The following is a 27,564-nucleotide window of genomic DNA, read 5'->3' on the forward strand; positions in this document are numbered from 1 at the left end:
TTATTTTTGCAACGCGGATACTAAAATTTAGTCCTGTAATTTCTCTTTTTTAGAGCCTCACTTTAAGAACTGCAGGCCCAACTGCAAAACACAAAACTGAATGTAAAGCAGTGCACTGAATGCAAGTAATCAAAAGCTATTCTGTGAAATAGCACATCCAGCATCACAGGCTTAAAATGGTTTTGTTGTATTCATCTACTCTATCTCTTTCCAGGGAAGAGCAACATAAATGAATATTGTGATCTACCGTTCACTTTCATAAACAGCCTTAACACCAATCATTAAAATAAAATTTATTTTTAAACATGGCATAAAAAGTTGTTAAGCTTTTAAAGAAAGCAAGCCTCAAATAGAAGGTCTAGGTAAAGAATAGGAAAAAGTCAATTTTATGACTAGATAATCTTATAGAGCTTCAACCAATATGCAGGATGCATTCTGTTTTGAAACAAAATTAATCTGTTATTATTAAAAAATGAAAGAAGAAAAAAACAGAAGCACATAGTGATTTCTTTTTCTAGTGAAAATCAGGTTTCAGGTTAAGATGTACTTGATACTTTACTACAGGAACAGCTAATCTAGGTATTAACCAGAGCAAAGAATATGTGGGATACATTTTTATCTGGTAACAAATCTGCTCAGTTCCCTTGGCAATAGTCCTTTAATTCTCTTCTGATATACTTGATTATTGTCTGTTTTTAAAGCTATCTGTTGCTAGAGAATGACAAATGAATAGATAAATCCACAAATACCCACATTCAGATATGGAAACACAGACCCACATTAATGGATGTACAAACAATACATCACAAGACTTAACTGTTGTGTTTTTTTGTTTGTTTTGTTTGTTTGAAATTATCAATCTAAAGAGCAGTTGGAGTCAGAAGGACAGGAAGAGTTGTTGCTGTGCTTCTACAGCTTTCTCACAAATTACCTGTAGTTACTGCACTAATTAGAACATATGTTCTAATATTAACATATGAAGCTGACTTCCTGGTAATATTCTCATACTTTCTTGAGAGATCTTCCAAGAGACAAACAGTAGAAATGAGTCAATGCTTATTCTGCTTCTCAGATACAGGAGAAATAGCAGGTAGGTTTTGAATGACAAAAGGAAGTGCATTGACTCTTTTTTCTTTAGGACTGCAGAAGATTCATCTGGATGTCACTTGGGGACAGACAGGTAGAAGGCAGATATTTACTGCCCTCTGCATCATTCTGTCACAGGAAATATGGCTAGGAAACTGTGTGTTCCCCAGGAGGACAAGAAAATTGAAATTTGGGGGAAACGTAGGAGGAGTTGATGCCAAAAGGGAAATACACTTCTTAATAAAAAATGACTTATTAGCTACTAATCATTTGTTATTATTCGATCATTTCACAGGAATTTGGCACAGTGATCACAATTACATCGTTAGAATTTGATTTTCTACATTAAATTCTTTGGAAAATCATCTTAACTAAAAATATGAAAGGCAAATTGAGTATCAAGAACTGTCAACAAATTTGATGTCTAATGGATTAAGCAGGTGGCTTGAAGTTAAGGTTGCTGCCAAGTTATTTCAACAGTACACTCAGGGTTGCACACTTGCATTATGAAATTGTTAGATACCCTTGCCTATATTTTGTAAATGCTACAACAGAATTTTTAGCCAGTAACATTAGAAAAATCATCTGGCATGAGCGTCTCAGGTAAGGTCCAGAACAAAAGATGCTATGTTTGGTTTGTAATTCAAGAAGTAATAGTTTTGTCAAAACAAAATATTTAGGAAATTGAAACTCAGAAAAAATTTATTAATCAAATAAAGCTCATAAACAATACTCAACTAATTACTCATCCTAATTTCCACTACTCAAACGACAGCAAAACCTCTCAGCCACACCTGAGATTTGTGTGCCACTGAGCTAGATGTGGCCTGTAAGATGTGTAAAGCATGCTTCCTTCTGAAAAGTTAATCATTTAATCGATGCAACATAGATGTATTTGTGAGGATGGTGGAGAGGAAAAAAAAAAAATGTAGCTATTACCTCAGTTTTTCACATGAGATGCAGTGGCAAAGCAGCAGGGTGGCTCTCCCAGAGCTGCCCTGGAGCACTGCAGTGCACTCAGAAGAGAAATCTGTAATGTGTTGCTCTGATGCCCCAGTCACAGGGCCTGCGATTAGGAACAGCTTCAGATCTCAATACTTTCAAATTTCCTCTCAGAAGCAATTATGTTGTCATCCTTTAGCAAAAAGGGAAATGATCGCGAGTTGCCTGCTGTCTGACAGATGGACTGAATGAAACAGCTTTCTCTGCTTTGGTAACAATACGGACTAAAATTTCTTTAAGAATCTGAAGCTTACAGTAATCACATACAAAATTATGTACATACCTGTTTTAAAAATGGATTTTTCACTAGGTAAGCTACATCCTGTACAGTTCACAGCCATGACCCATACACTATAGCAGCGATCTGGCTCCAGGTCCTCCAAGATGCAGTGGCTCTCCTTCACTGTCACTCTGTATTCTTCCACCAAAGCTAGGAGAAACACACACAGGCTGTTACACCTACATACATCTCTTGTAGGGCCTGCAATAACTCCTCTCATCTAACATGTAAGAAATAGTATATTAAAATGTTGATACTAGCAAATGTCAGTATTTTACTCTGTCTCAGTTCTAACAGAAAGTTTTTGACATACTCTTGGGTGCACTTTAATGTCATCAGTGGTAATGGGAACTTATGACTTTCAGTCTTACTGTGGAGTAGGCTACAGTTTGGGACATACATTGAACAATTTCCAGCTCTGGTTTGATTTCTTTAGAGAAAAGCTATTTCTTATAATTGAATTTATATCCCATGCATCCATTTGTGTGCACACATACAAAAACACGTGCATGTTCTAATTGACTCAGCCATCAGCCTGAGATTTTTGATGAATGAGCATTTGTATTCCCTTTTCTCAGATTCCATGCTTAATATACAAAATTGTTAATGTCATTTTGAAAAAAAAATGTCTGGAATATATGGAAGAACTGTGGAAATACTAATGACCCTTTCCTGTCATTTTTAAAAGTAGGATACACTTTGAGGCTCTACAAACCTAACCAGGCATATCATTTTGCAGGCTCTATCTGTTCTCTCCATTTGTATCAAAGGAATAGCAGGGACACATCCTATCTGAAACTCAGGCTGCTTTATAAAAGCATCTAAATAAGGATGTTGCTATGTTGCTGCTTCTCTACAAGCAGCTATCCTGCACTTCGCAAACCACAGAAATTACCTTGTATTTTGAAGGATGAATGAGAAAATAAGGAATGTCATCTACTTCCTGCTCTATTCTACTGTTACCTGTCCAGTGGAGGATTTCACCACTCTGTCCTGCACCCTCCCCTGTAGCTCAGCCTCCCTGTGCTGAGATGAGGTCATTGGAGAAAGGGCTGCTGCTGTCATGAAGGCAAGACCTTACCCACCTCCCTCATCTTTGCTGGCTTGAAGCTCCTCCATACAATACACCTGGAAGCAGTCAATGGCGTCCCCTTCATTCACAGTCCAGTAGACAGCAATGGAGGTGCTGGTAGCTGAATTTGGCTCCTGAGGTATTAAGGTTGGTGTCTGTGGGACTGAATGGAGAATCCTCAGTTGTTATTCACAATCTTGTATTTTCAGGTGAATTAACTAAATGGGACGAGCTAAACCCAGACTAAAGCATGCACAAACATCCTGCAGAGCTCTAAGTCCCTGCATACAGGACCATTGCACAGATTGTCAAACGTAAGGCTGCTCATTTCTAGCTTCCACAGGCCAAGGGGAGCAGCATGCTGCCTACCAGGCCTGGACAAGTAGAACTGTCACAAAGCCCCAGTGGTAGCAAGAATGCCTTTTCTTTCTCCAGGAGACCTGTTTGTTACACTCATGGTCCCTCCAGCTACAGTCCAGCTCTGCACTCTACTTCAAGACACAGGAGTCCAAGGGATACCCAGTAATTTGAGGTCATCTCCTCTGATAGACCAGAATGGGCCTGGACTTCAGTGCAGGCTCCCCTGGGCAAATACCTTTTCGAATATGTTTTATCATCAGAGGAATGAAAACCTTACAGGAAGAATGCATGTGAAACTGGAGACTGAAAGCACTTGTTTGTAGCAAACAGCACAGGATAGCTTGCTGATGGGAACAGGGAGCTTGCGGAAGATGGCAGCCTCCAGAGAGAGATGTGATTGATCACCAAAGTGTGTGTAGGTGAAAGGAGCTTCTACATCATGGAGGGATTTACGCATTGTCAGACTGGCAACAATGTGTATGGGCTTTTAGGAAAAGGAAGATTCAGACATCCTGCACTCAAAGCCTGAGAAGCTCCCTGAAACTAATCTGCCCAGAGGTAGATTCATATTGCAGGTACACAGCTGGGTTCTCCTGCCTGGTATGCTCATTTTACCTAGTCCCAGATCCTTGGTGAGCCAGTGAGCATGAGTTCTGCTTTAGCCATGTTCTTCAAACCTCATAAGACAGACAGGATTGCTGAGAGGGGATCTTGACAACCCTTATAAGCGTCTAAAGGGCAAATGTCAAGTGGGTCAGGCCAGGCTTGTTTTGGTGGTGCCTAGCAAGAGAACAAGGGGTACTAGCAGGAACAGGGCATGTTCCATATAAGCATGAGGAAAAATTTGGTTTTACTTCAAGGGTGACAGAGCACTGGAACAGGTCAGCCAGAGAGATTGTGGAATCTGCTTCTCTGGAGCTATTCAGAACTCACCTGGACACTTCCCTATATGACCCACTGACTAGATGATCTCCAGAGGTCCTTTCCCAAGCCCTACAATTCCATGATTCTATGATCCCTCACAGAGGGTTCCTCAAAGACTTCCAAATTTCCCCAGATTTCATATAAACTTTGTCTGCTGCTCATCTGCACAGATCCATCTCTGCTGAGATATTATTACTCTCTAAGATTATGGCTTAACGGGGAGGGATGGGAAAGAAGGAAGCAGCCTCCTTCCCCCACTCCCCCCCCCCCAGAACATGTTCATTGTGAAAGTAATTGCAGGGAACAAAAATACATTGATCTCTTTCTTCACCCAGTAAATTTCCATATTCTGCATGAATTCTGTTAGAATCTCAGCAAAAAAGCTTTTTCTTTTTCTCAGTTATCTTCACAGTAATGATGATGATCCCCTGTGGCATGAACAAGGCAAATGCAGATGCTGTTTGTTTCCTTATGATTTATGCAGAGAGCTAACAGTACAGTAGGATTACATCTGCTTCCCACTGAAAAAAAATAACCTTTTCATTGCTAAAACTGTCCCCATTTTGTCTTTTGACTGCATCTGGTTGGTCAGTTTAAAAATTGATCATCTTTAGGAAAGGACTGCCTTTCAGTGGACCCAGTGGGAAAAACAGCTTCTTTTCCTGTGAAGTTGCCTAGGAACTACTATGATCACAGAAACCCCACAATTGCAAAATTGGTTATTATGCCAAACCCAAGGAGAAGCTAGTTTATTGAATGAAACTTCTTGGAAAAAAAAAAAAAAAAGAAAGAAAAAAAAGAAAAAAAAAAAGAAAGAAAAAAGAAAGAAAAAAGAAAAAAAAGGAAAATGAAACAAGGAAAAAAAAAGGTTACATGTCAAAATTCAGTTCAGTAGCATTGAAAAACATTTGATTTCTAATTTACTTCTGCATAATAAGAGATAAACTTTTGAAAGGAAGTAATTTCAAAGCAAAAAGTTGGACTATTCTCTGTGGAAATAGAATATTTCTGCATTATCAAAATGCTGGTTCTTTTTAAAATGAATTTTGATCAAACAAAAGAGCTACACGCACCACAAGTGCGTGAATAAGTCGTATTTTTCAGCAGAAAAATGGGACATTTTCTGATCTGTTTAATTTCTTCTGAAGTACTGTGCTGTAAGCAAACTTCTTCATGCCACCTGATCTCCATGGATCGCAACACAGAAGACAATAATCCAAAATGCTTAATAGATATTCACACCTTTCCTGTTCAATGGGAAATAATTTTTTCCTTTGCTTTCTGATCTTGAAGAATGAGAGCAGTTACATTTCTATTTGATTTTAACAGATGATTGTTACCATAATCAAAGTTCCTCAACTTTTGGCAAAAATGGGCAGGACCTAGTAGGCTTTTGAAATCATTATATATATATTTTTAATTTTGAAATTATTTTAGCTCCTCTTGTGACAGAACTTGTGCTTCAGTGTGCATGAGGGCATGTTGCTGGGCCTTCTTTACAATTACACATTTATCAATGGGTGGCTTACATGAAAGGAGGAAGAATTTGAGGGAAGAGGACTTTTCACTAATGAATGTGGAATATTTGAAAACGGACGGTATTTTGAAGAAAGGATTTTTCTGTAGTGATGAAAATAAAGTTCTTTGTATTTGCTCAGTAAAAGACTATTATTTCTGAAGGAAAAAATATGTGGATTGAAGAAGCATGACAAATTCACATCTATTTCATCAAATGTATTAAATCAAAACAAATTCTGAATGTCTGACATTTGCCTCTGCTATTCGATAAATGATGTACTTAGAGTTTTCAATTCAAAATTTAGTTTCACGCAGGCACTTACTTCCATTTTCCTTCAGGAAAGGCATAAGCACAAAAAAAATATGCATTTAGTCCACTGCTCACCAAAAAAAACATCACAGTAGGAACAGAGATATTTGGTGGTTGAAGTGAAGGATGAAAAAAAGAAATTTTAGAAAGGAAAAAAAGAGTGTGAAGCATGTAAGATGAAGAGCTTTTAAAGTCACTTGCTGGTTGACAGTCTTTCATTTCCAGTCAGTAAAAGCAGACCTGGTCTGGAGCCATTTGGTGTTCAGTAAGCACAGTAGTGAATGAAGATAAAACTACTCAGCAATCTGGGAAAAACACATTGGGAGTGACTTGTGGGAGAAGGAAGTATAGCATGAAAAAACGAGTCCATTCTCCCATATGACCTTGACAGTAGGTAACAACCCAGGAAGCAAGTATGGTTGTATGCAGGGAATTGTGAAAGGGAGTTTAAGAACTTAATGTTGGTATATTGCACATTTATACTACTAAATCAACACTGGCCAAGAGTAGATTAAAAACCCATGCATTTTAATCTGATTTTGTAAATAAATGAGCCTAAGATAATATTGCATGAAGAAATGCCAGTCTAATCTCACCTGAGAAGTTTTGAATCCCTCAGACAAATTCACAAGTGTTGACAAGAAAGTTAAGGTCTGAGAGATATTCGATTTCTCTACTAAATAAAAGTGACTATGTGCGGGAGGAAGACAATCTAGCTACAGTGGCATTGCTGAGTGCAGTCATCTCCTACTGGATACAGGAGGGTCTGATCAAGACTGTGCTTCTCCAACATCCCATCTGACAATCCATCAAGGAAACAAAGCACCATATGGGCACTGGTGTTCTAGTTGCACTGCTCAGGGGCAAAACATAAGAAAAAGCCTTCATCTGAATAGCCATAAAGTGACTGTGACAGCAATAGTGCATGTGACAGTGAGAAGGAGGTCACAAAGCAGGACAGTGAGATATGATCTCCCAGAAGAACCCTTCTCTTCAGAAAGTCACTGTGGAGTTACTTAGACTCCAGTAAGAGAGTAAGATTGTCATTAGCAGTTCTCTTGATGTGGATAATTTCTATAAATGTATGTACAGGCAGAGAAAGCCAACTTGGGCAGGCTTTTTTACAGAATATGGAGTAAAGATAAATTTCTTTATCATGTGCAATTTTCACCACTGTCCTCAGAAGTAGAGGCTTATTCCAGCTAGAGTTATCACCCCCTTTTCATATCCACATATGAGGAAGTTTCATAGAATCATAGAACGGCCTGGGTTGAAAAGGACCATAATGATCATCTAGTTTCAATCTGCCTTCTATGTGCAGGGTCGCCAGCCACCAGACCAGGCTGCCCAGAGCCACACCCAGCCTGGCCTTGAATGCCTCCAGGGATGGGGCATACACAGTCTCTCTGGGCAACCTGTTCCAGTGCATCACCACACTTAGTGTGAAAAACTTCTTCCTAATATCTAACCTTAGCCTACCCTGTCTCAGTTTAAAATCATTCCCCCTTGTCCTATCGGTATCCACCCATGTAAACAGGTATTCCCCCTCCTGTTTGCAGCTAAACAAGCCTTAACCTTTCCTCATAGGAGTGGTGCTCCAGTGTGCTTTCAATGTGCTTTCATTCACATGACATAAACCCAGGGACCCTGGCCATCAGTTGTCCCCTGGCTTTCCTCCCTCCTGGGAGCTGAATCCTTCTTGAAGGATGCATGCTCAGGAGATCATTTGATCAACTTCCATCACTGCCTACAAGGGAACAGCAACTTCTTTTGCCTCAAGAGATTTACAGAGAGAGATATGCTGCTAGTCTGAGATACTAATCTTTTAAAAAAGGCAAAAATCCTCCATTATAGCTCTCTTCCCTCTGCTCATCTTAATGTCCTACTATAAGCCAAACATGCACAATTAGACTTCATTTTACATTCAACCCTGATTACTAATAATATGGTTTGCAAATTTATACTTCTGGAATGGATTCTGTTTTTAGCTTTCTAAAATTTCCAAAGTATTGCCAAAACATTATCTTTTGCAAAGTTGATATTCAGAGATTCTTACCAGCCACTTGTTTTAAAGAGTCCTGGTTGCTCTTTCCCGGGCTGTCCGCATAGTGCTCAAACAGTGAAAACGTACTGGGCACCTTTTCTAAAGAAAGAGTAGCATCCATTGCAGAACATAACCTATTTAGAATAAAAGATAGCCATGTAAACCCCTTGTGGTATCATGTAGCTTCCAAGGGCCAGGAGCAATGTCCATGCAACATACTTTTCTCTAAGTTTCCTATTAACTTGAGGACTGCATGCAAGGAGAAGCTGTTCTGAATTTGAACATTTAGAGCATACTGACAGTTCACATGAGAAACACCCTGAGAACAAACACAATCTGTATATACAGTATATCTGTATATAATCTCTGAGAATGAGAGGATTTGAAGCTCACAGTGAGACTTCCAGGATCATCAGGTTTTGGGCACAGTAGCACAAAGTTACAGTCAGCACTGAACTACAGTAGCTGGCCCATAGGTGTAAGGTTAAACATTTGCTTGTGGAAAACAAACAAACCAACAAAACAAAACAAAAATAAACAAGAAAGAAGATGGATTTTGCCTGATTAGCCTACATTTGCTGAGTTCATCACAAGAAAAAAAGTAATAATATTTTTAACTTTGAGACAGAAACAACTGAAGGAGATGAAAGATTATTTTTTCAAAGCAAGTGAAATTTACCTTCCTCCTTTTCATTTTTCACTGAGGTAGTGGAGAACCACTGTAGCACTTAACTATGTATAATTTTCACAAAGCAAAGCAAGCATTAAATATATTTTCTTTAGAAAAGCATGCATTATTATATAGGTTTTTCACAATATTTTCAGCAGCTCAGGTATTATTAATTAAAATAATAACCAAACTCATGCACAAAACAGAATTAACATCAAGTTAAGAGTGTAAGTTAACAAACTTTAAGTGTGCAGCAAGTCTTTGAAAAAAGCTGAATGCAGATATAAAACCAAAATAACATATTTTGTCATAAAACAGGAGAGTCCAAATTTATAGCCCTAATCCTACAAATATATGGAAATCCTTATCACACATTTTCCTGGGGGCTTTTTAAAGGGAATCTTGGAGACTGACTAAATAGTCAGTTCAACTTGAAAAATGTACTGGGGGAATGTGAACTAGATTGAACATTTGTCTGATGAAGGATGGAGGTCACCAAAATGCCTCCCACAAGGAATATGTCGTATTACCCATATCTACTGAAACACAGTAGTAAAATACCACATAGGATTGATGTTAAGAGATATAAACATGGTATATATATCAAAGTGATATATATATGTATAGCAGTAACTATAAGGAACATGTGCTCAATGCTTGAAATTTAAAATTGAGTAGACAATTTAAAATGGTACTCATTTAATTGATGTGTTATAGAACACATACAAAACACATCAGAACTACTTAGTAACAGCAACAGGTGTAAATCACCTTCTCTTAATTTCATTATTTACAAGGTTCATAAAATAACTACCAGCATTAGCAATGCAGCTAGTAAATTAAGCACCCAGCAGGCTAAGCCTAGTATTCACTACAGTGCACTTAACCCACACTTCAGGTACCTTTTGTTCAGTTCTTTAGACGACTAAGGAAAAAAAAAAAAAAAAAGGAAAAAAAAATAAATATATATTAACAGTTTCAAAACCCTGAGAATGTTGAAGAGCCCCCCATCCACCCCACAGTTCTGCTGCTCTCCACAGAGATAAAAACACAGGGTTTTATTGACTAGATGTTGTTTGGGATGCTGCTCATTCACACCCACAGAGAATTTGTTTCCTTAAGAGTGTTTCTCTTCAAAGCTTTCACTCAGCAGGCTACTAGAGTCTATATCTGGTTTAAAACTCCTGAGGAGTCAGTATTCAATACCTAGGTTTAAAGACCAGGGCACAATCAAATACTTTTCTAAATCAAAGCTTTTACAGATGAAAATAACTTTTGCATTAACAACACTTAAATACAAATTCTGTCTGAAATCTTCATAATTGCTGTTTACCAGTAGTCGGGTGAGATTTGTACCTGTGGAGTGAGAGTTTCTCCTGTACTCCACGAATCGTCACCTAACATTTCCCATCTCAGAAAGAAAAGTTCCTGTCCTATATCAGTAATTTCAAAAAGTAATTTTAATTTTTTGTTTTCTTGCATCGTATGATAACTTCCACAACTTCCAAACTATAGGCTAATTTTACAATGGGAGAAGATCCTTGCCACAGAAATCCCATCACCTTCTGATACAGTTCTAAAGAGGAGAAAGTACTACAGCTGACCTGTGAACAGTTCTTGCAACATGAGAACAATCTTGGAGGACACGGTCCATTAATGATTGGCTTCCAAGAGTCTCTGAAACCAATTGATGACTGACTGATAACTGTATCTGGCATTTCAAGGATGGAATAACTGAGCTTGCAGGATTTAGAGATCTTTAAAAAATGAAACATAAATATCTCCTTCTCACCTCAGTCACTGTGTAAGTTATAAGCTCTTTCCTGACTAGTATAATAAAAATGCTGTTTGTAGTATGAATGCTGTTTATACTTACATTTAGGATAACAAATCCATTGAGTTCTTCCATTTCCTTTACTGTAGTCTCCAAAGTTTCCTTTGCTGAATCAACAGTTTGCTGGAAGTTAGCCATCTGTTCATAAAGGTACTCCATTTTCATCCTCTTAACTTCTTCAAAGTTTTCTGATTTTTCATCATATTGTGCTACCATTTTCTTAAGCATCTCTTCATTCTGCTTTTCCAATAACTCTGCTTTTTCTTTACAGTTTTCCTGGAAAATGAAAACAGATGTCAATTGATCTGCAGACTGAAATTACAATAGTTAATGAATACACAGAAATTCTCAATGCCCAGACATGATTCATCCACCAGACTCCTGGCATCCTGACAATAAGAGAACTTTATTTCTGTAAGCAAGCTCATCTGAGACAAATAATTCTGGAGAAATACATTTAAAATAATGGCAGATACATTTTTTAATGTGAATGCTTAAAATTAAACTTCTATATTTAAGCATGGAGAGAAAGTCTGATTACAAAATAGATAAAAATTCATGCTTTCAGCTGAAGTTAATACAGTCCTTAAGGCTTATGAATGTATAGCCATTGGGCAATGAATTTAGATGCTTAATGCAGGTCTCTAAATTTAGATAGTGAAATTTTTATAAGCATAATTAAAATCAAGGGAGCTTTTTCCTCCTGTGCTTGCTAGTCACATATTATACTTCACAGTGATGTGCAAAAAAGCAATCTTTTATTCCCTTAACACAGCTCCTTCCAGCAGAAGTCATCTTGAGGACTAGAGAAATAGCCCATTGTAGCATAAAAAATGACACTATGAAAAAGTCAAATGTAATTTAGAAGCAGTATTGTAGAGGGAAAGAAAATCAATGTGAAAAAACACCGGACTTACCTCCACAGAGTTAAACAGAGATTCAATATCACCCACAAACCCTTCAATCTTCATTGACTTTTTTTCCAGCGCAATTAGCAATTCACCTAATTGATCCTGAAATTTAAAAAGTGTTGTTAACTCTGTTATTTTATAAAGTTTTCACACACAACATAACACACTGAAATGAATATTTTTTCTTTGCCATAAGCCACCATTGGAACAATTGCTAAATTAAGTTCAGGCATCTCCCTGGATGCAAAGACAAGTGCAGAAATAGCAACTGGAACATCTACAAAACTGTTTCCAATCCAAAAAAAGTTATCTCAGCTCAACAAGGTGCTGAGTGTCTCTACAAGTTGTCAAACACTACAAATTCCATTGTAGCTTTGTTAGGAACAGAGGACACTTAGAGCCTCATGAGTATCCTCGAGGGAATAAAAGCCCAGAAGAAGGAGATTATGACAGGAAATTGTGAGGCTGATAGATTATGCAGTACTATGATTTTGGTTTTTTCAATTAGAATTTTAAAGATATTTCCCTGCAAACCAGAATCCAGCAAAATCACTGTTTGAATTAGATGTGCAAACAAAATCAGTCCAAGGGACAACAGGCACCAGAAACAACTCAGAACTTTCTCTTAATGCTTCTTGACCATTCCTGAGAGAAACTATCTGTCTGCTCAAGTAAAATTTATAATTTATAAAAACGCTCAGTTGTAAATAGCTGGTATAAATCTAAAAGGAAGGTCAACAGGTCAAATCCCATGGTAACAGCTTTCTGTTATGGCAAACTCTACAGTCAAATCTGTTTGAAAACTTGCATATGAATTTCCATTAATTATATGTCACATTGGACTGTAATCTGAAAGCTGACTTCATAAATATTAAAGGCCAATCACCAGTATTCAGATGCAAAGTTCTGTTTGTCAAGATAACCTACAAAATGTAACAGGTGCCATCCACGGCTCATTTTTAAAAAACTGTGATGCCATATCCCTACAGTAAAGTTCAGGCAACAAGTATTTTGCTATCTCAGTATTTGTCAGTGATTATATGAAGGCAACAAGAAACATACAAATACCATCTCAAAGTAACTTGAGACCTGAGTGTGTCTCAATCATGTGAATCATGTGAAGCCAAGCCTGTGCTGCGGCCAGAGTTAATCCTGGCTTCATGTCAGTGTTCCACAGCCAGGGAGTGATATCATGGGGCATTTATTTGTGGCTTAATTTGACTTGCTGCAGTGCAAGTATATATGAGACATGGCTGAGGTCTGTGACTTTGCTAGTGACTTACTGGTGATTAATTATCACTTCTATGTCAAGCATGAATGGCCATATATTAAAACTAACTCTGCCACCATACATCTGCGCACCACTGAGATAGTCTGCAAATTTTGATGTTTGAATCTATTTATAAAAATATAAAATTATGTATCTATAAAAATAACATAATAACAGAAATGTGAATTCTTCTGGAATGTTAATGAAATTCTGCTGAATCTGTGTTACAGGCAAGTGATCATGAGCCAGAAAAAAGACTTCACATTTTGGAAGTGAGATAAAACAGCTGGTAAACAAGAACAGAATATCTTTATAATTATACATTAAAAATCTGATATGGGAAAGTGAAAAATCACATGCGTGTGGCTTTTCATGTAGAACTGTAATTAAGTGAAGAATGAGCTTCCACAGGAATGAAAGCATTTTCACTATTATTCAGATCAAAGGTGTACTCTACTGAAATAGGATACGTTTCTATCTGTTTTTTAAAGTAATACAGCTTGAAAATTGTGGAAAGAACTAAGACTTGTAAAACTCTGACCTGCAGCACAGCTAAAATACTATTAGGGTAGGCAAACATGAACAGAAAGAACAGAAAATAAGTATGAAGTTTCAAAAAAATTATGCATTATAAACTCTGTAAATAGTCTAATAACTCCAAGCAGCCAATACACATAACTGGACAGGGGAACATTTTGTGATGATAATGGCCCCTGCCTATAGAGGCTTCTGTATCTGGTCAAATGAAGTGAGATGCCCTTACCTAAATTCTCTTCCTTGAAACATCTTCCCAGTTCTTACTCTACACATACAGAACAGAAAAACTTGCACAGGTAAGAAGACTAGAAGATTAAAAGTCTGATAACAACTAAATATAAGCATGGCCATTCAAACTTCTGAATAAAAAAAGAATATCAGCTTAGCAAGCTTAGGACTCTACAGAACACCTTTATGATATTTTCCCTTCAAGATTTCTCTCATGTGTTTAGGAATAGCTTTTATTTTATAGATATTATGATAATCCTTCAACTGCTTTCTGAAGACTTTCCACTGACTACATAGGAATCATAGAGAAATTAGGATCAGTACTTCCTTCCCCATCCAAATTAATTCTTACCTTCATCTTGGTTGCAGCATCATCTAGGGTTGTGACTTCATGGTCTTTGTGTTCTCCAAAAAGCTTGTCAATAGCAGATATTGGACATTTGCAGTTATAACAGTATGTATCTGTCTGCGCTTTCTTCAGTTCTCTTTGTGGACTCTCAATTTCAGGAATGTTTGCTGCTGATTTTTCAGGATACATCACCACAAATCCTGAATCTTCAAGTTCAACAGGTGTTCTTTGCTCTGGCTCATTAAAAAATTCATAACTATCCCCAATATGCTCAAAAGAGTCTCTGTCTTCAAATAGTAGCTCCTCATGTGTGAGTTCAGACGATATTTCGTCTTGCAAAAGTTCTTCTTGTGTAATCACATCATAGTCCATTGACTCAGCTAAGTCTTCATAAACATGAGGGTGCTGTTCTTCTCTTTGAAAAGCTGGCTTCTCTCTTTGCTGAGTGGTAGGAACATGAGGAATTTCCTGGGTAAACTGATCATCTTCACTGTCTTCAACAGGAGTTCGAGTATATGGAACGTATTTTTCCACTCGAGGAACTGCTGTTATTTCATGGTGTTCTTCCTGCTTACTGGTAGATTCTTGTTGTGCAGCTCCTGGAGAAGCGACTATTTGACTATAATCTTGTTGACTTGTTTGCTCTGGTAACTCCTCAGTTGTTTCCACAGGAACGTTTTCTTCTCTTTGTTCAGTGACATCACTTCTTGCACCTGAAACAATTACTCTTCCTCCAAAAGGAATGGCGTGCGTTGGTTTGCAAATTGTTGCTTTAATGTCACTGTGGATTTTCTCCATAGTTTCTCTCTCTGGCAGAATCTCAGTACTAGCACTTAAAACATCAGCAGACCTCTGCTCGTATTTCTCCTCTGGACTCTGAACTGAAATTCCTCCAGTAAAAGACTCAACTTCTGGTATCTGATCCTTCTGAGGCTCTAAGTCTTTACCTGGAATTTCATCTTTAAGAATGTATTTTTCAAAATAAATTCCTGTTCCATCATCTGTATCTGAATTTCTGCTTGGAAAAGATGCATTAGAGTTACCACTTTCTTCATCAGAAGGAGTTTCCTCCTTTGTCTTTTCTCCGACTGCTTCTGCATAGAGATCCTTGTATAAAAATGATAGAGCAGGTGGCTCCTCTAGAAGCTCTGGATTAACAGCAGCAACAGTTGTAGGAAACAACAGAGATCGTTCTAGTACTCCTTCTTCTGAATCAAATAGTGGGGTCCCTGGTGACTTTCGTTCATCTTCTACACTTGTAGCTTTTTTACTGCTAATGTCAATTGATTTCTGCAGAGGAAAAGGTTCTGGAACAACCACATAGGACTGCATTTTGCTTTCTCCTTTCACAGTTCCATAAAATACTTCATCCAAATCCTCAAGTAAGGCAAATTCCTCTTCCAAAATATCTTCTTTAGCAGTTTCTTTGGAAGATGTGGCTTGTTCCACAGGTTCATTAAGATCTTCTTTCACAGGGAAAGATGAACTTGGTCTGTCAAAATGTGGCCTAATTGGGGATTTGTCATCAATCAAGGTATATTTTTCAAAATAATCAATTTCAGATATACCGTTGTCAGGATCCAAGAGTGCATAACTTTGGCTTTCTGACAACACTGGATTTTCTTCTTGTATTTCTTCAGTTTCCCCAACATCATCAGTTGTGACCAATTCTTTCTCTTCATGGCTTTCAGACGTTCCCAACCCTGAGATTCCAGAAATTTCTGTTGTTCCAGAAACTGAAGCTCCATGTCTCTCAGGAGCTAATTTTTTCTTAAATGAAGGATTTGTTTCCAAGTATTCTAGTTTATCTGGCATGTGTTTACTTTCTTCTTGATCAATGGAAGAAATATATGTAGGAGCATGAATATTTAGTATTTCATAACCTTCTGATATTATATTAAATAAATCTTTTTGTTCAATGGGTTCTGGAGTGTGCTGTCTGTCTTCTACAGTGCTCATGTGTTTCATTTCTTCTTCTCTTCTCAGGTAATGCTCAGGCACTGTGGACATTTCGTCTGCTTCCAGATGCTGTGTTGCTTTCCTTTTTGAAGGGTTTCCAAACCTACTTTCACTCTCCAGACCTTTGTCTGGACGTGGGTTGTCTGCTCCTGGAGATCGTAAATCATGTTTTCCTGTTCTGTGACCAGTTTCTGAGAACAGTCCATAGGAAATTTCAGTTTCAGAATCAGAAACTCTAAATGTATCGTGTTTATTGTCTGTAGTGCCATGAACTGTAACTTCTGTGAAATTTCCATCTGGGAATTGTTTTGATCCAAAATCTGAAGCTCTATTTGGAGAAAGCTTGTCTACTCCTTTAGCTTGTATAGGTTTAATTGAATGAGCTTTCACTTCTGCCACCCAGCTGGCTAGCCCAGGAGATGGGAAAGGTGGATTCTGCTTTTCGTTAGAACTGGGGAAAATGGACTTCGACTCCACTGAATGAAGTGTATCCTGTTCATAAGAATAATGCTGAGTTTTGTGTGCTACAGTGTCATAAACAAGATCTGAGGAAACAGATCTTGGTTGCTCTAAGGATGAATGTTTCCGCTCTGTGAAATATGGCTGCACTTCATGTCTATCCTCTTCTTTAGTGTAACTACCTTGGTTTTCAGGTATGCCTGCTATGTTAGGTAGAGATGTTAGAATATTTTGTTTTTCTTCATCATCAATTAAAGCCACAGATACTGTTTTTTCAGGCAGAGTATGAAAAGGTACATATGTATTTGATGACACTGGTTGCTGGTCTGCTACAGCAGTCATCTCTGACTTTGAGCTCACCAGCTGTGGCATCTTCTGTACATCTGGTTGTACTTCTTGTTTATCCTGCTTGGTGGATAATTTTGGGGAACTTAGCTGCTCTAATGACAAACATTCTGTGAGATCTTGTTCATCCCGTTCTCTTGTGGGCACTATCGTCTTATTCTCAAAATGTTCTGTCTCCAGGCTTGCTGGTTTAGGTGAAGATAACTTATTTTTTTGCAATTCTGCTTCATCGTGTGGTGGAATTACATATTTACACTCCGACTGTGCAGACTGGGGAATAACTAGCTTCATGCTTTGCTTTTCTTGTTCAGCATGGGAATACTTGGGAAACAAATTCTCAGAGGCAGGTTTTGAATAAGGTGGAATTTCTCGTTGTGTTTCATCAGCTGAATAAAATGTAGCTGAGGATTCAGTCTCCAGTTTTGAAGGAGCAGGTAAATACTCCTGACATTCTAGAGTTTCTGTTTTATCTATAAAAAATGATGTATTTAATTGCTCAGATTCTAATTGTGGAGTTGTGTGGAAGTAATATGGAGTGTGTTCTCTCTCTGTTTCAGGTAAAATTACATGTTCAGCCTCTGACTGTGAAGTCATGGGCAAATGTAGATGAGTTCTTGTATTCTCTGCTTCTTTTCTCGTAAAGAAGAAACCTGGCTGTGCTGTTTCTGACGGCTCTGTTTTACTCTGTCCATGAGGCAAATCTAAATGCTCAGAGGAAAGGCCTCCAGTTACAGATGAAGACTTTAGATTTCTTTCCATTTTTGTTGGTACAGACACTGATTTTCCAGGAAGAGACGAAAAGGGCTGAGTTTTTTGTCTCGTTGCTTCCTTAGTGGAAAAGGATAAATCTTTTTCAGTTTCCAACGGAGTAGTTAGAGATGAAGTAACCCCAGTGTTCCACTTCTCTGAATGTCCTGCTCTCAATACAGACATTTCATGCTTTTCTACCTTTTCAGTAGAATTTAGTAAATCTGATTGTTCAGACTTCAGTTCTGCAGTTTGGTGTTCCTCAGTCCTAGTAGAAGTATAAGACACAGAAAGTGTTTCTTGTTTCTCCGCTTCAACAGCAGAGGATGGCAAATTAAAACACTGCAGTTCGGGATGGGTCCCTTCCCTCCTCTCTGCTTTGCCTGCAAGGTATGATGTTTCTGGATGTTCTGGATGGGCAGTCTGTGTCTGCTCTGGTTTGCTATAAGAGGATAATAAACTCAGTGGTTTCACTCCAGAAGTTTCTGCTTCGTCAAAAGAATATGAAAAATCTGGATATTTTGATTTTGCTTGTTCTGTTTGCAATTGGTCTGCTTTTCCCACTGAATATGAGAAATCAGAAGATATAAACTCTTCTTGTGAAGTTTCCTGTTTTTCTGGTTTATCAAGTAAATGTGATAAGCATGGTTGCATTAAGTCTAACTGTGGAGATGGTTTCTGCTTTTCTCCACCAAGTGAGTCCAAAAAGGAAGGCTGTGCCAATTCCTTTTCCTCTTTGCCAAAAGACTTCAGAAACCCTGGCTTTTGCAGTACTATTTGGGCAGGTTGTGAGTGCTCTAATTTGTCAGTTGGATAGGATAAATCCATTTCTTCCATCTCTGGTTGTACAGTTTCGTGGTGCTCCTGATGGCAAGTAGAATACGACAAATCTTTATTGTCTGATTTCTGATGTGTGATTTTATCTTCTGTTACTCTTACAGAATAACATAGCTGAGGATGTTGCAACTCTGACACCACCATTTCTTGTTCTGTTTCATCAGAAGAATACATTAAAGCTGTATGTTCCTGTTCACTTTGCACAGTTTGCATTTCATCTGTTTCACCAGAGTCGTATGTAAAATCTTGTTGTCCTAAGTCCTGCACCAGATGTGCCATTCCTTGTTGCTCTGTTGTTTTAGTGTGACGAGGTGTTACAGCCTGCTCTGATTTCCATTGTGTAGACTGTGGCTGATCTACTTTGCCAATGGAATATGACAAGTCTGGATGTTCAACCGCTGGATGAACTGTTCCTTGCCACTGTGTTTTGCCAGGGAAATGTAGCATCTCCTGATGTTCTTTCACTTGAACGATTTGTGGCTGCTCTTTCTTTCCACAGTAAGGTGACAAATCTGATTGTCCTGATTCAGGTTGTGTGTTTTCTTGCTGCCGTGTTTTATCAATAGAATCTGACAAAACTGAATGTTTTAAATCTTGTCTTGACATTTCATGTTTCTCTTCCTTGTTTTTCCTTTTTTCACCAGAGTGATGCAAGTCCAGAAACTCTCCTTCCACTGACGTTCTTGGTTGCTCCACTATGCCATGAGCACTTGTCAGTGTTGGCTGTTCTAACTTCAGTTTTGCCGTTTCCTCTGTGCGTAATACACAGCTTTCTCTCTCCTGTTTAAAATCCACCTGTGCACTCCGTTTTTCTTCAGTGGTGGAAGAAAACAAGTCAGGGTCTGGTACCTTGTCTGCGGCACTTGAGACATTTAGATGATCAGGCTCTGGTGAATCCCACAATTGCTTTGTTTTGACAGAAGAATGCAACAAATCAAGTTCTTTCAACACTGGCTGTGTTGTTTCATGAGTTTCTGCTGTGGTGACAGAAGATGACAAGTCTGTACATTCTGATTCCACCTGCAAATCTTGCAGCCCTTCTGCTTTCATAACAGAGTGCTGAAACTCTGAGCGTTCTGCCTGCTTTCTCACATTTTCACTTTGCTCTTTTCTGAGAGATGATGAAAAATCACTTTCATCTTCCAGCTCTGGTTGAACCTCTTCTTGTTTCTGTAGTGCACCAGTGGAATGCGATAAATCTGGATATTCCAAATCCAGTTCATCTATTTGAGACTGCTGTGTTTCAGCAACTGAGCATGATAAATCCATTATTTCTGCCTCTGGTTGTATGAATTCGTGCTGTTCTAATCTGCCAGCAGATAAAGCTGAATGGATTGATTCCTCATGTGCTACCTCTTGTTCTGTTTCACGAACAGAATAAGATAACTGTGATTGTTCTTCCTCTTTGCTGAAAGAATGCAAGAAGCCTGACTGCTCCTTTTGAGCAGGCTGTACTTGTTCTGTTTTGCCAGGCTGAGTTGCTAGGTCTGGTGTTTTTAACTCCAGCTGTGTATTTTTTTGTGGCTGTGTTCCATGAATGGAATATGATAAGTCAGGCTGCTTCAGCACTGTTTTTGCTGTTTCTCTTTGCTCTTCTTTTCCACTACAAGACAATATATCCAGAACTTCTAGTTTCTCTTCTGTTGGTTGTGGATGCTCTGCTCTGCTGGCAGACTGGTTCTCATCAGGGCATTCCAAGGCTGTATGAACCAACCCTTGCTGTCTGACTTTGTCAGCAGGAGATGCCAAATCTTCATCGCCCAGCTTCACCTTAGCAAGTGGGCATTTCTCAGTTTTGTCAGGAGCATCCAACACATTCATTTGTGTTGTTTCCTGTACTTTGTTGAAGGAACAGGCTAGACCGGGGTGTTCAGGCTTCAGCTCTCCACTTTGCAGTTTTTCTACTCCGAGAACAGAATAAGGCAGGTCAGGATATCTCTGCCCTGGTTCTGCTATTTCTTCTAGTTCTGCTGAACCCACAGAATGGGCCAAATAAGATCTTCCCACTTCTGGCTGAGCCATTTTCTGTTCTGCTTTTTCAAAGGGGTAAGTTAAATCCATTTGCTCTGATTCTGGCTGTGCTTTTTGTTGCATTTCTGCTTTTTCCAGAGAATATATCACATCAGCATGTTCTGTCTCCCTCATAGCCACTTTCTCATCTGGCCTAACAGTGGAAAATGATAAATCTTGTTTCTCAAAGCCCTCTTCAGCATATTTTAACTGTTTTGTTTTGCCAGAAGCATATGAAAACTTTTCTTGCTCTACCTGCTCTTCTGTTGTTTGCTGCTGCTTTTCTCTGTCAACTGAAATTTTTCTGTGTTTCTGATCCAACAGTGTTGCTTCTTGTTTGTTTGTTTCACTGGAGGAATGTGACAAGTCAGAGTGTCTTGCTTCTGACTGTGCTATTTCTGTCTCCTCTGCTTTTCCAAAAGTATATGTCAAATCTGGATATTTTGAGTCTACTTGTGCTGTTCCTGGTAAAGCTCTTTTCCTGGCCACCCTAGGCAAATCTTTATGTTTTGAATCAAGCTCTTGAGTTGCTTGTTCTTGAAAATTACTGAAGGAAAACAATGTACCTGGATGTTTTGAAGCAAGTTCTGAAGTTTCTTGCTGGCTTTCTTGGCCATCAGAACATGATACATTTGTGTATTCAGATTCCAGCTCCACAGTTTCATCTTGTGCTCTGCCCAGGGTTTCTGGTGAATCTAAATACTCTGATTCTTGTTGCATTTCTTCCATGGAGTAAGACTTCTCTGGATATTCTGATTCCTGCTGTATGGTATCACCTGGCTTCAGTCCACCAGTGTTGCATGAAAAATCTGGATGTTCTATTACTAGTGGTGCAGTTTCTTGTTCCTTCGAACTGAATGGCAACGTTGGATGTCTAAACTTTTCCTGTTCAGGTCTGTGAGAGGGATATGACAAATCTGGATATTCTGAACCCATTTCCATCTCCAGTGGTGCTTCCTTGCCACTAGAAGAGGGCACAGATGTTTGCTCCGGCTCTGAATGCATTATTTCATCTTGCTCTGTTTTTCCAGTGAAACATGAAAGAAATTGTTGCTTTGTTTTCTGTTGAGTCACTTCCTCCTGCACATCTACACTTGAATAGAATGGCTGTCCTGGATACGTTTGTTCCATTTCATTTTCTTCTTGCATTACCTCACTGAAAGAATGTGGCAAAGGTGGATGCTCTAACTCTGGTTCAATTGTTTCTTCCTGTGCCAAATTCATTTGGTCCATGTCCTGTGTTTCTACCTTCCCCCAGTTTTCTGGCAAATCTGAACAATCTGGTTCCTTTTCTGTAACTTCTGGTTGGATTTCTACCAGCTCTTCCAGCCCTTTTTGTACTCTATTTTCTTGTTCTACTTTTCCAGTGGAATATGGTATATCTGGCTGAGGCAAATCCAGGGGTGTGATTTCCTCTTGCTGACAATCAGTAGTGGAATAAGCAGGAAGTAAATGTTCCTGCTCCAGCTGAATCATTTCCCTGTGTGTTGGTCTGTCAGTTGAATGTGAGGAGCACAAAGATCTTGATTTCATTTCTTCTTGCACTGTTTCTCCAGTGGCAAATGAGAGATCCCTATTTTCTGAAGCTGGTTGCATGATTTCACTTTGCTGTGCTTCACTAATGAAATATGAACACTGTGGACTTCCTGTGTCTGTTTGTACAGCTTCTTGTTCTGCTTCTCCATAGAAATATGGGAAATCTGCATGTTTTACCTTTGGTTGAAATATTTCCGGATCTGTTTTTCCAGTGGAATATAACTTATCTGACTCTTCTCTTTGTTGCTGCTCTTTTGCAGCAGAATATGGCAAAACTGGACATTCTGAATGCAGTTGACTAGTTTCTCCTTGCACTGACTTGCCAGTGGCGTTAAGCTTACCTCCAGGTTGCAACACCTTCTGTACAGGTTGTGGTTGCTCCCCTCTGTCATCAAAACTTGACAAAAGAGTTTTGTCAGTATCTACTTGTGCCAAATCTTGATGTTGTGTTTCATTCACTGGATATGGGAAAATTGAATGCCCTGTTTCCTTATGCCCCATTTGCTGCATACTATCTCTTCCAGTGAAATCTGGATGTACTAATTCAAGTTTTGCGGTGTTTTCTTTCTCTGCTTCTTCCATTGAACAGGATATGTCTGAAGGTTCCAGCTCAAACTGTACTGTTTTTTCTTGCTCTTCTTCTTCAGGGGAGTAAGACTTTGGCCGTTCCAGTTCAAAGGGAATAGATTTTTGCCCTTCTGTTTCTTCCCTGGAAAATGACAAGTCCTGATGTTCTGCCTCCATCTGTGCACTCTCCAATTCCTCTGTTTCTTCCCTGGAAAAGGAAAAATCTGTCTGTTCCAGCTGTGCATTCCCTGTTTCCACCATTTCTTCCCTGGAATAAGAGAAATCTGGATGCTCTGTCTCCATCTGTGTACTCTCTGATTCCTGCATATCATCCTTGGAAAAATCAAATTCTGGATGCTTGGTCTCCAGTTGTGTACTCTTCATTCCCTTTGTTTCTTCCCTGGGAAATGAAAAGTCTGACTGCTCCATCTTCATGTGTGCATTCTCTGATTCCATCATTTCTTCCCTAGAATAGGGGAAATCTGGATGCTCTATCTTAGGTTGTGCACTCCCTGAATCCTCTGTTTCTTCCCTAGAAAAAGAAAAGTCTGACTGCTCCATCTCTAACTGTGCATTCTCTGATTCCATCATTTCTTCCCTGGAATATGAGAAATCTGGATACTCTGTCTCCAAGTGCAGACTCTCTGATTTTTCTGTGTCTTTCTTGGAAGAAAGGAATTCTGGATGTACCGTCTCCAGCTCTGCACTCTCTGATTCCTGCATTTCTTCCCTGGGAAATGAGAAATCTGGCTGCTCTGTCTCCCCTTGTGAACTCTTTGATTTATCCGTTTCTTCTCTGGAATATGAAAAATGTGGACTGTCTGTCTTTAGCTGTGCGCTCTCAGATTCCGCTGCTACTTCCTTGGGAAAAGAGAAATCTGGATGCTCTGTCTCTGTCTGTGGTCTCTCTGATTTCCCACTTACTTCACTGGAGTATGAAAAATCTGGATATTCCATCTCCATTTGTGCTCTCGCTGCTTGATTGTTTTTATCAACAGAAAAAACAGGGCGATCCAAATCTGCTGCTTTATCTACAACTGATCTTTTCACAGTTTCTTGTGTTTCTGTGCAAACAGGATATGAAACGCCAAAATACTTAGAATCCATCTTTTCAGAAGTATGTGCATTTTGTTTGATTACTTGCTCCTCTGCTTCTTGAGCAAAGAATAAGTCTTGTTCTGACTCTCTTTGCTTCTCTAAGCAAATATTTTGCATTTCTGGTTGTGGGGTCCTTTGACTCTCTTTTTTTTTAACAGGATACAATAGACCAGAATGCTCTGTTTCTGACTGTGCAGTTGCTGACAAGTGACCATCAGTATCTTGCTTCTCTGATACATCTAGAGAATGTGGTAAAAGCACATGTTCAGACTCTGATTGTGCAGTTTCTGATGACTGATGAATAATATCATCCTGTCTTGTTTCAGAGGGAGTGGAATAACTGGATTTAGCTGACAGGGCAGTAGGTAAGTGAGACTGAACTGCTGACTTCTGTACTTCCTTCTCAAGATGTTCCAACGTAGATACTGTAGGTTTGGTACTTTGTCTATTTAATTTATTAACAGAATCTGCTGAAACAGATGGTAGTGTTGAACTGCGCTGAATCTCTTGCTCCTTTGGTTCATCTAGGTGATCTGATACTGTCAGCAGTGACTGATCTGGTTTCATATTTGCAGTTTCACTTGAAAGAAGTGACACTTGTTCCTCTGATTTATCATCAGACTCTAGTGCAGTAGTTGTTAACTGTTCTGTTATTGCCCTCTTAGCTGCAGGTGAATAAGGGTAACTTTGCTGCTTCCTTGCTTCTTTGGGAGGGCTGAACTTTTGTGACTGCCCTGATACCTGATTCTCCAGTTGAGATTGCCTGTCTTGTCTTTCTTCGTGCTGAAAAGTTGTTCCTTCCCCAGACTTTGAAAACTTGCTTGGTTTATCTTTTGTTTTAACAGGTCTAATATTTTGAAATGAGACATCTTTACCAGTAAGCTGTTTTTCAAGAGGTGATATTGAAGAATAGCCTTGATGTGAACGTGCTGTGGATTGCTGCCTTTGATTCCTTCTTCTTTCTGATGGTGTTTCAAGACTTCTGCTTGTTCTCTGGAAAGATTTTGTATGTGCCGTTTCTGAAATGAACTTATGCGATCTTTCTTTTACTGATGCTTCAAGGAAGTATTCTGATTCTCCTGAAATGGAGCTCTTTCTTTGGATTCCACTTTTTTCTAGTGTTTCAGGAGGTGGCCCAGTCCCTCCAAAAATTGAATTGAACAGCTGTATTCTAGACTTTACTGGTCCTCCAAGGATTGGCCCTACTTTCCTCAGTCTGCTTTCTCTAAATATTGATCTTATTGGAGCACGTTTTACTGGTTGTTCTGCAATATTCTCCAGATCTTCTTTGTCCTCCAACATTTCTTCATCTGTGTCTTGTTCTTCCATCTGTTCAACATTTAACACTGAGCCCTGCACGTCTCCTAGAACAGTTCTTGGTTCTTGTCTCTGCATTCCAGAAGAATCGCGTTTCTTATTGCCCTGACCTCCTCTCACGTGTGTGGGCAATGGCATTCTATTTGAAGGTTTACGCTTCCTTTTCCGAATAATTTTGCCTTCATCCATAATAAAGATAACTTTTCCTGGAGGAGAACCCACTGGTGAACTTTCCATACTGTAAAGATCAGAAGTTGTACTAGTTTCTGAAGTCCAGGGAGTAGAACATCTGCTTGAACTGGTTTCCCACGTTATCCCACTATCTTCACTTTGAACTGTTACCATAGAAAAGGAGGGATTAGTCATGATGCACTGCAGCTTGGGTCTCACATCTTCACTTTGGATAAGATCTTTCAGACTAAAAAAAAAAAAAAAAAGGAAAAAAAGAGCCATAAAATCATGTTACGTGAAATTATTGCAGTGAAGTCCAGTGCACTAAAGCGATGCTATTCAAACTTATGAAAATACTTCATTTGCATATATTTTGAAACACAAACAGAAGGAAAGTGATATTTCCTCCTAGAGATGTATTTTAGATAAATCTGTGTGAGGCTTTGTGTCGCAAGGTTAGTTCAACGAAAGGGAAGTGTTGGAATGCTCAGGAAAGACTGCATTTTCTCCGTCCTTGTTTGTGAGTGTGAGATCAAATGGATTTTGAACCAATGCCTGATTAACTCAAAGTACAACTTAAACACTGCACTAAACATGCATAAGATACTGTCAGTGTTTTAATAGCACCTCCATTTGCTTTGCCTAACTGTAAGTTGATTGTACAGTCTGCATGGTAGCAGAGAATAGCTTGTTGCTGTCTTCTCCTGTTTCATTGTCTAAGCAGTATACATATTTAGTAACACAATTTAGAATACATTCAACCATCTAAACCTTTCAGGCTATCCATGAATGAAATAGCAGTGTTTTATAATAATAACTTGAAATCTTATGATGTGCAATCAATATACTGTCACATGCTGCAATTAAATCTAGTCTCATAAAAAAAAATAGTGAAAGAAATAAAAATACACTGAAACACAGTACTATTAAAAGAAATCTAACTGGGGCTGCAATAGTTACTTCAAGGAAGCATGTGAATAGTGATTATTGCATTCAACCCCAGTACTCCTTGTGTAGACATTAGTTAATCAAGGAGAACTCTGTTAGTAGCTAATTGAAGGAAACGTAGAGTGCTTAGCTAGCAGAGGCTTCAGCAGAGATGATGAAGAGGAGAAGAGTGCAAATCTATAGCTACACAAAGTCCAGTTTTGATAAACAGAGGAGTTCCAATGTGATCTCAGTAAAGCAGAACCCAAATGACACCAGAAGCTGTGACCCAGCATTATAAGTGTGCCAAAGACCAAGGGAACACTGGTGAGGAGCGCTCAGCATTAGTCATATTCTCTCAATACAATATCATTAATACTAAATCAGTATCATTAATACTGAGGAAGAATTAATGTCCTGAGTTCACAAAAACAGAAGTCTAATCTTTTCACAGATTTTTCAACTTCTACATAGCCCTCATATACTTTTAAACTTATTCTTCTACATAACCTGATGTTATTAAATAAAGCACCACACAGAATAGGGAAGCACTCCCATTCTGACTGATATTAGACAATAAAAGTAGGCTCCTCTAGCCCCGTCTAGTCAAAAAGTTTCATTAGTTCATGTCCTTGTGTCTTTACCAAACCTGCAGTAGTCTACATTCCCTTACAGTGGAACATATACTATGTATTTTTCAGACCAGAGTGGAAGATGTAGAATTCAAGCATTATCATACAATACACTTCCAAATTCTCCCCTAGTTTTGTGTATAACTTGTATGCTGCACAATAGAAGCTTTCTAGTTAGAGGAATTGTCTGCCACTGCAAAAAGTATACTCCAATTATTTCAGGTTCATAAAAAATGATATGAAAGTGCTGGCATCTAGGGACAAAAGCCAGTGCTGCTTTATTTGAGACAGACATTTCACACCCCATTCTGTTGTCATGTTAATCTGATTTTGGACATTGGCTCAAACCTTCTACAGTTTTCAAAGACACTGATGATCTGTTTTGTTCCTACTCTCATAAAAGCCCAAACCCCAGATCCTTCTTCCCACTTCCTCCTCCTCACAGTTTTTTGCCTCTTAAAAGGCTGTGCCTGAAGGGATTTCAGGTTTCTAGTCCGGCACAGAAGACTGGGCATGTGTTCCCTTGTGTATCATGTTGGGAAGAGTTTTCACCTCCCCATCTGC

At 38.8% G+C, this 27,564-nt stretch overlaps 1 protein-coding gene across 1 annotated transcript in view; it reads right to left on the reverse strand.

The window, feature by feature from the left end:
- Positions 1-27,564, reverse strand: part of CMYA5 (cardiomyopathy associated 5) — a 44,370-nt gene that overhangs the window by 12,437 nt on the left and 4,369 nt on the right. The window contains exons 2-8 of the mRNA XM_015848627.3: positions 14,399-25,688; positions 12,018-12,113; positions 11,143-11,376; positions 10,169-10,191; positions 8,609-8,730; positions 3,454-3,603; positions 2,372-2,518 (exon numbers count right to left, since the gene is read on the reverse strand). Of these exons, the coding sequence (XP_015704113.2) occupies positions 2,372-2,518; positions 3,454-3,603; positions 8,609-8,730; positions 10,169-10,191; positions 11,143-11,376; positions 12,018-12,113; positions 14,399-25,688 (12,062 nt within the window). The remainder of the gene's footprint in view (positions 1-2,371; positions 2,519-3,453; positions 3,604-8,608; positions 8,731-10,168; positions 10,192-11,142; positions 11,377-12,017; positions 12,114-14,398; positions 25,689-27,564) is intronic.

This window comes from Coturnix japonica, chromosome Z (genome assembly GCF_054131305.1).
Source record: "Coturnix japonica strain WE chromosome Z, WE-NBRP24, whole genome shotgun sequence".
Taxonomy (NCBI): domain Eukaryota; kingdom Metazoa; phylum Chordata; class Aves; order Galliformes; family Phasianidae; genus Coturnix; species Coturnix japonica.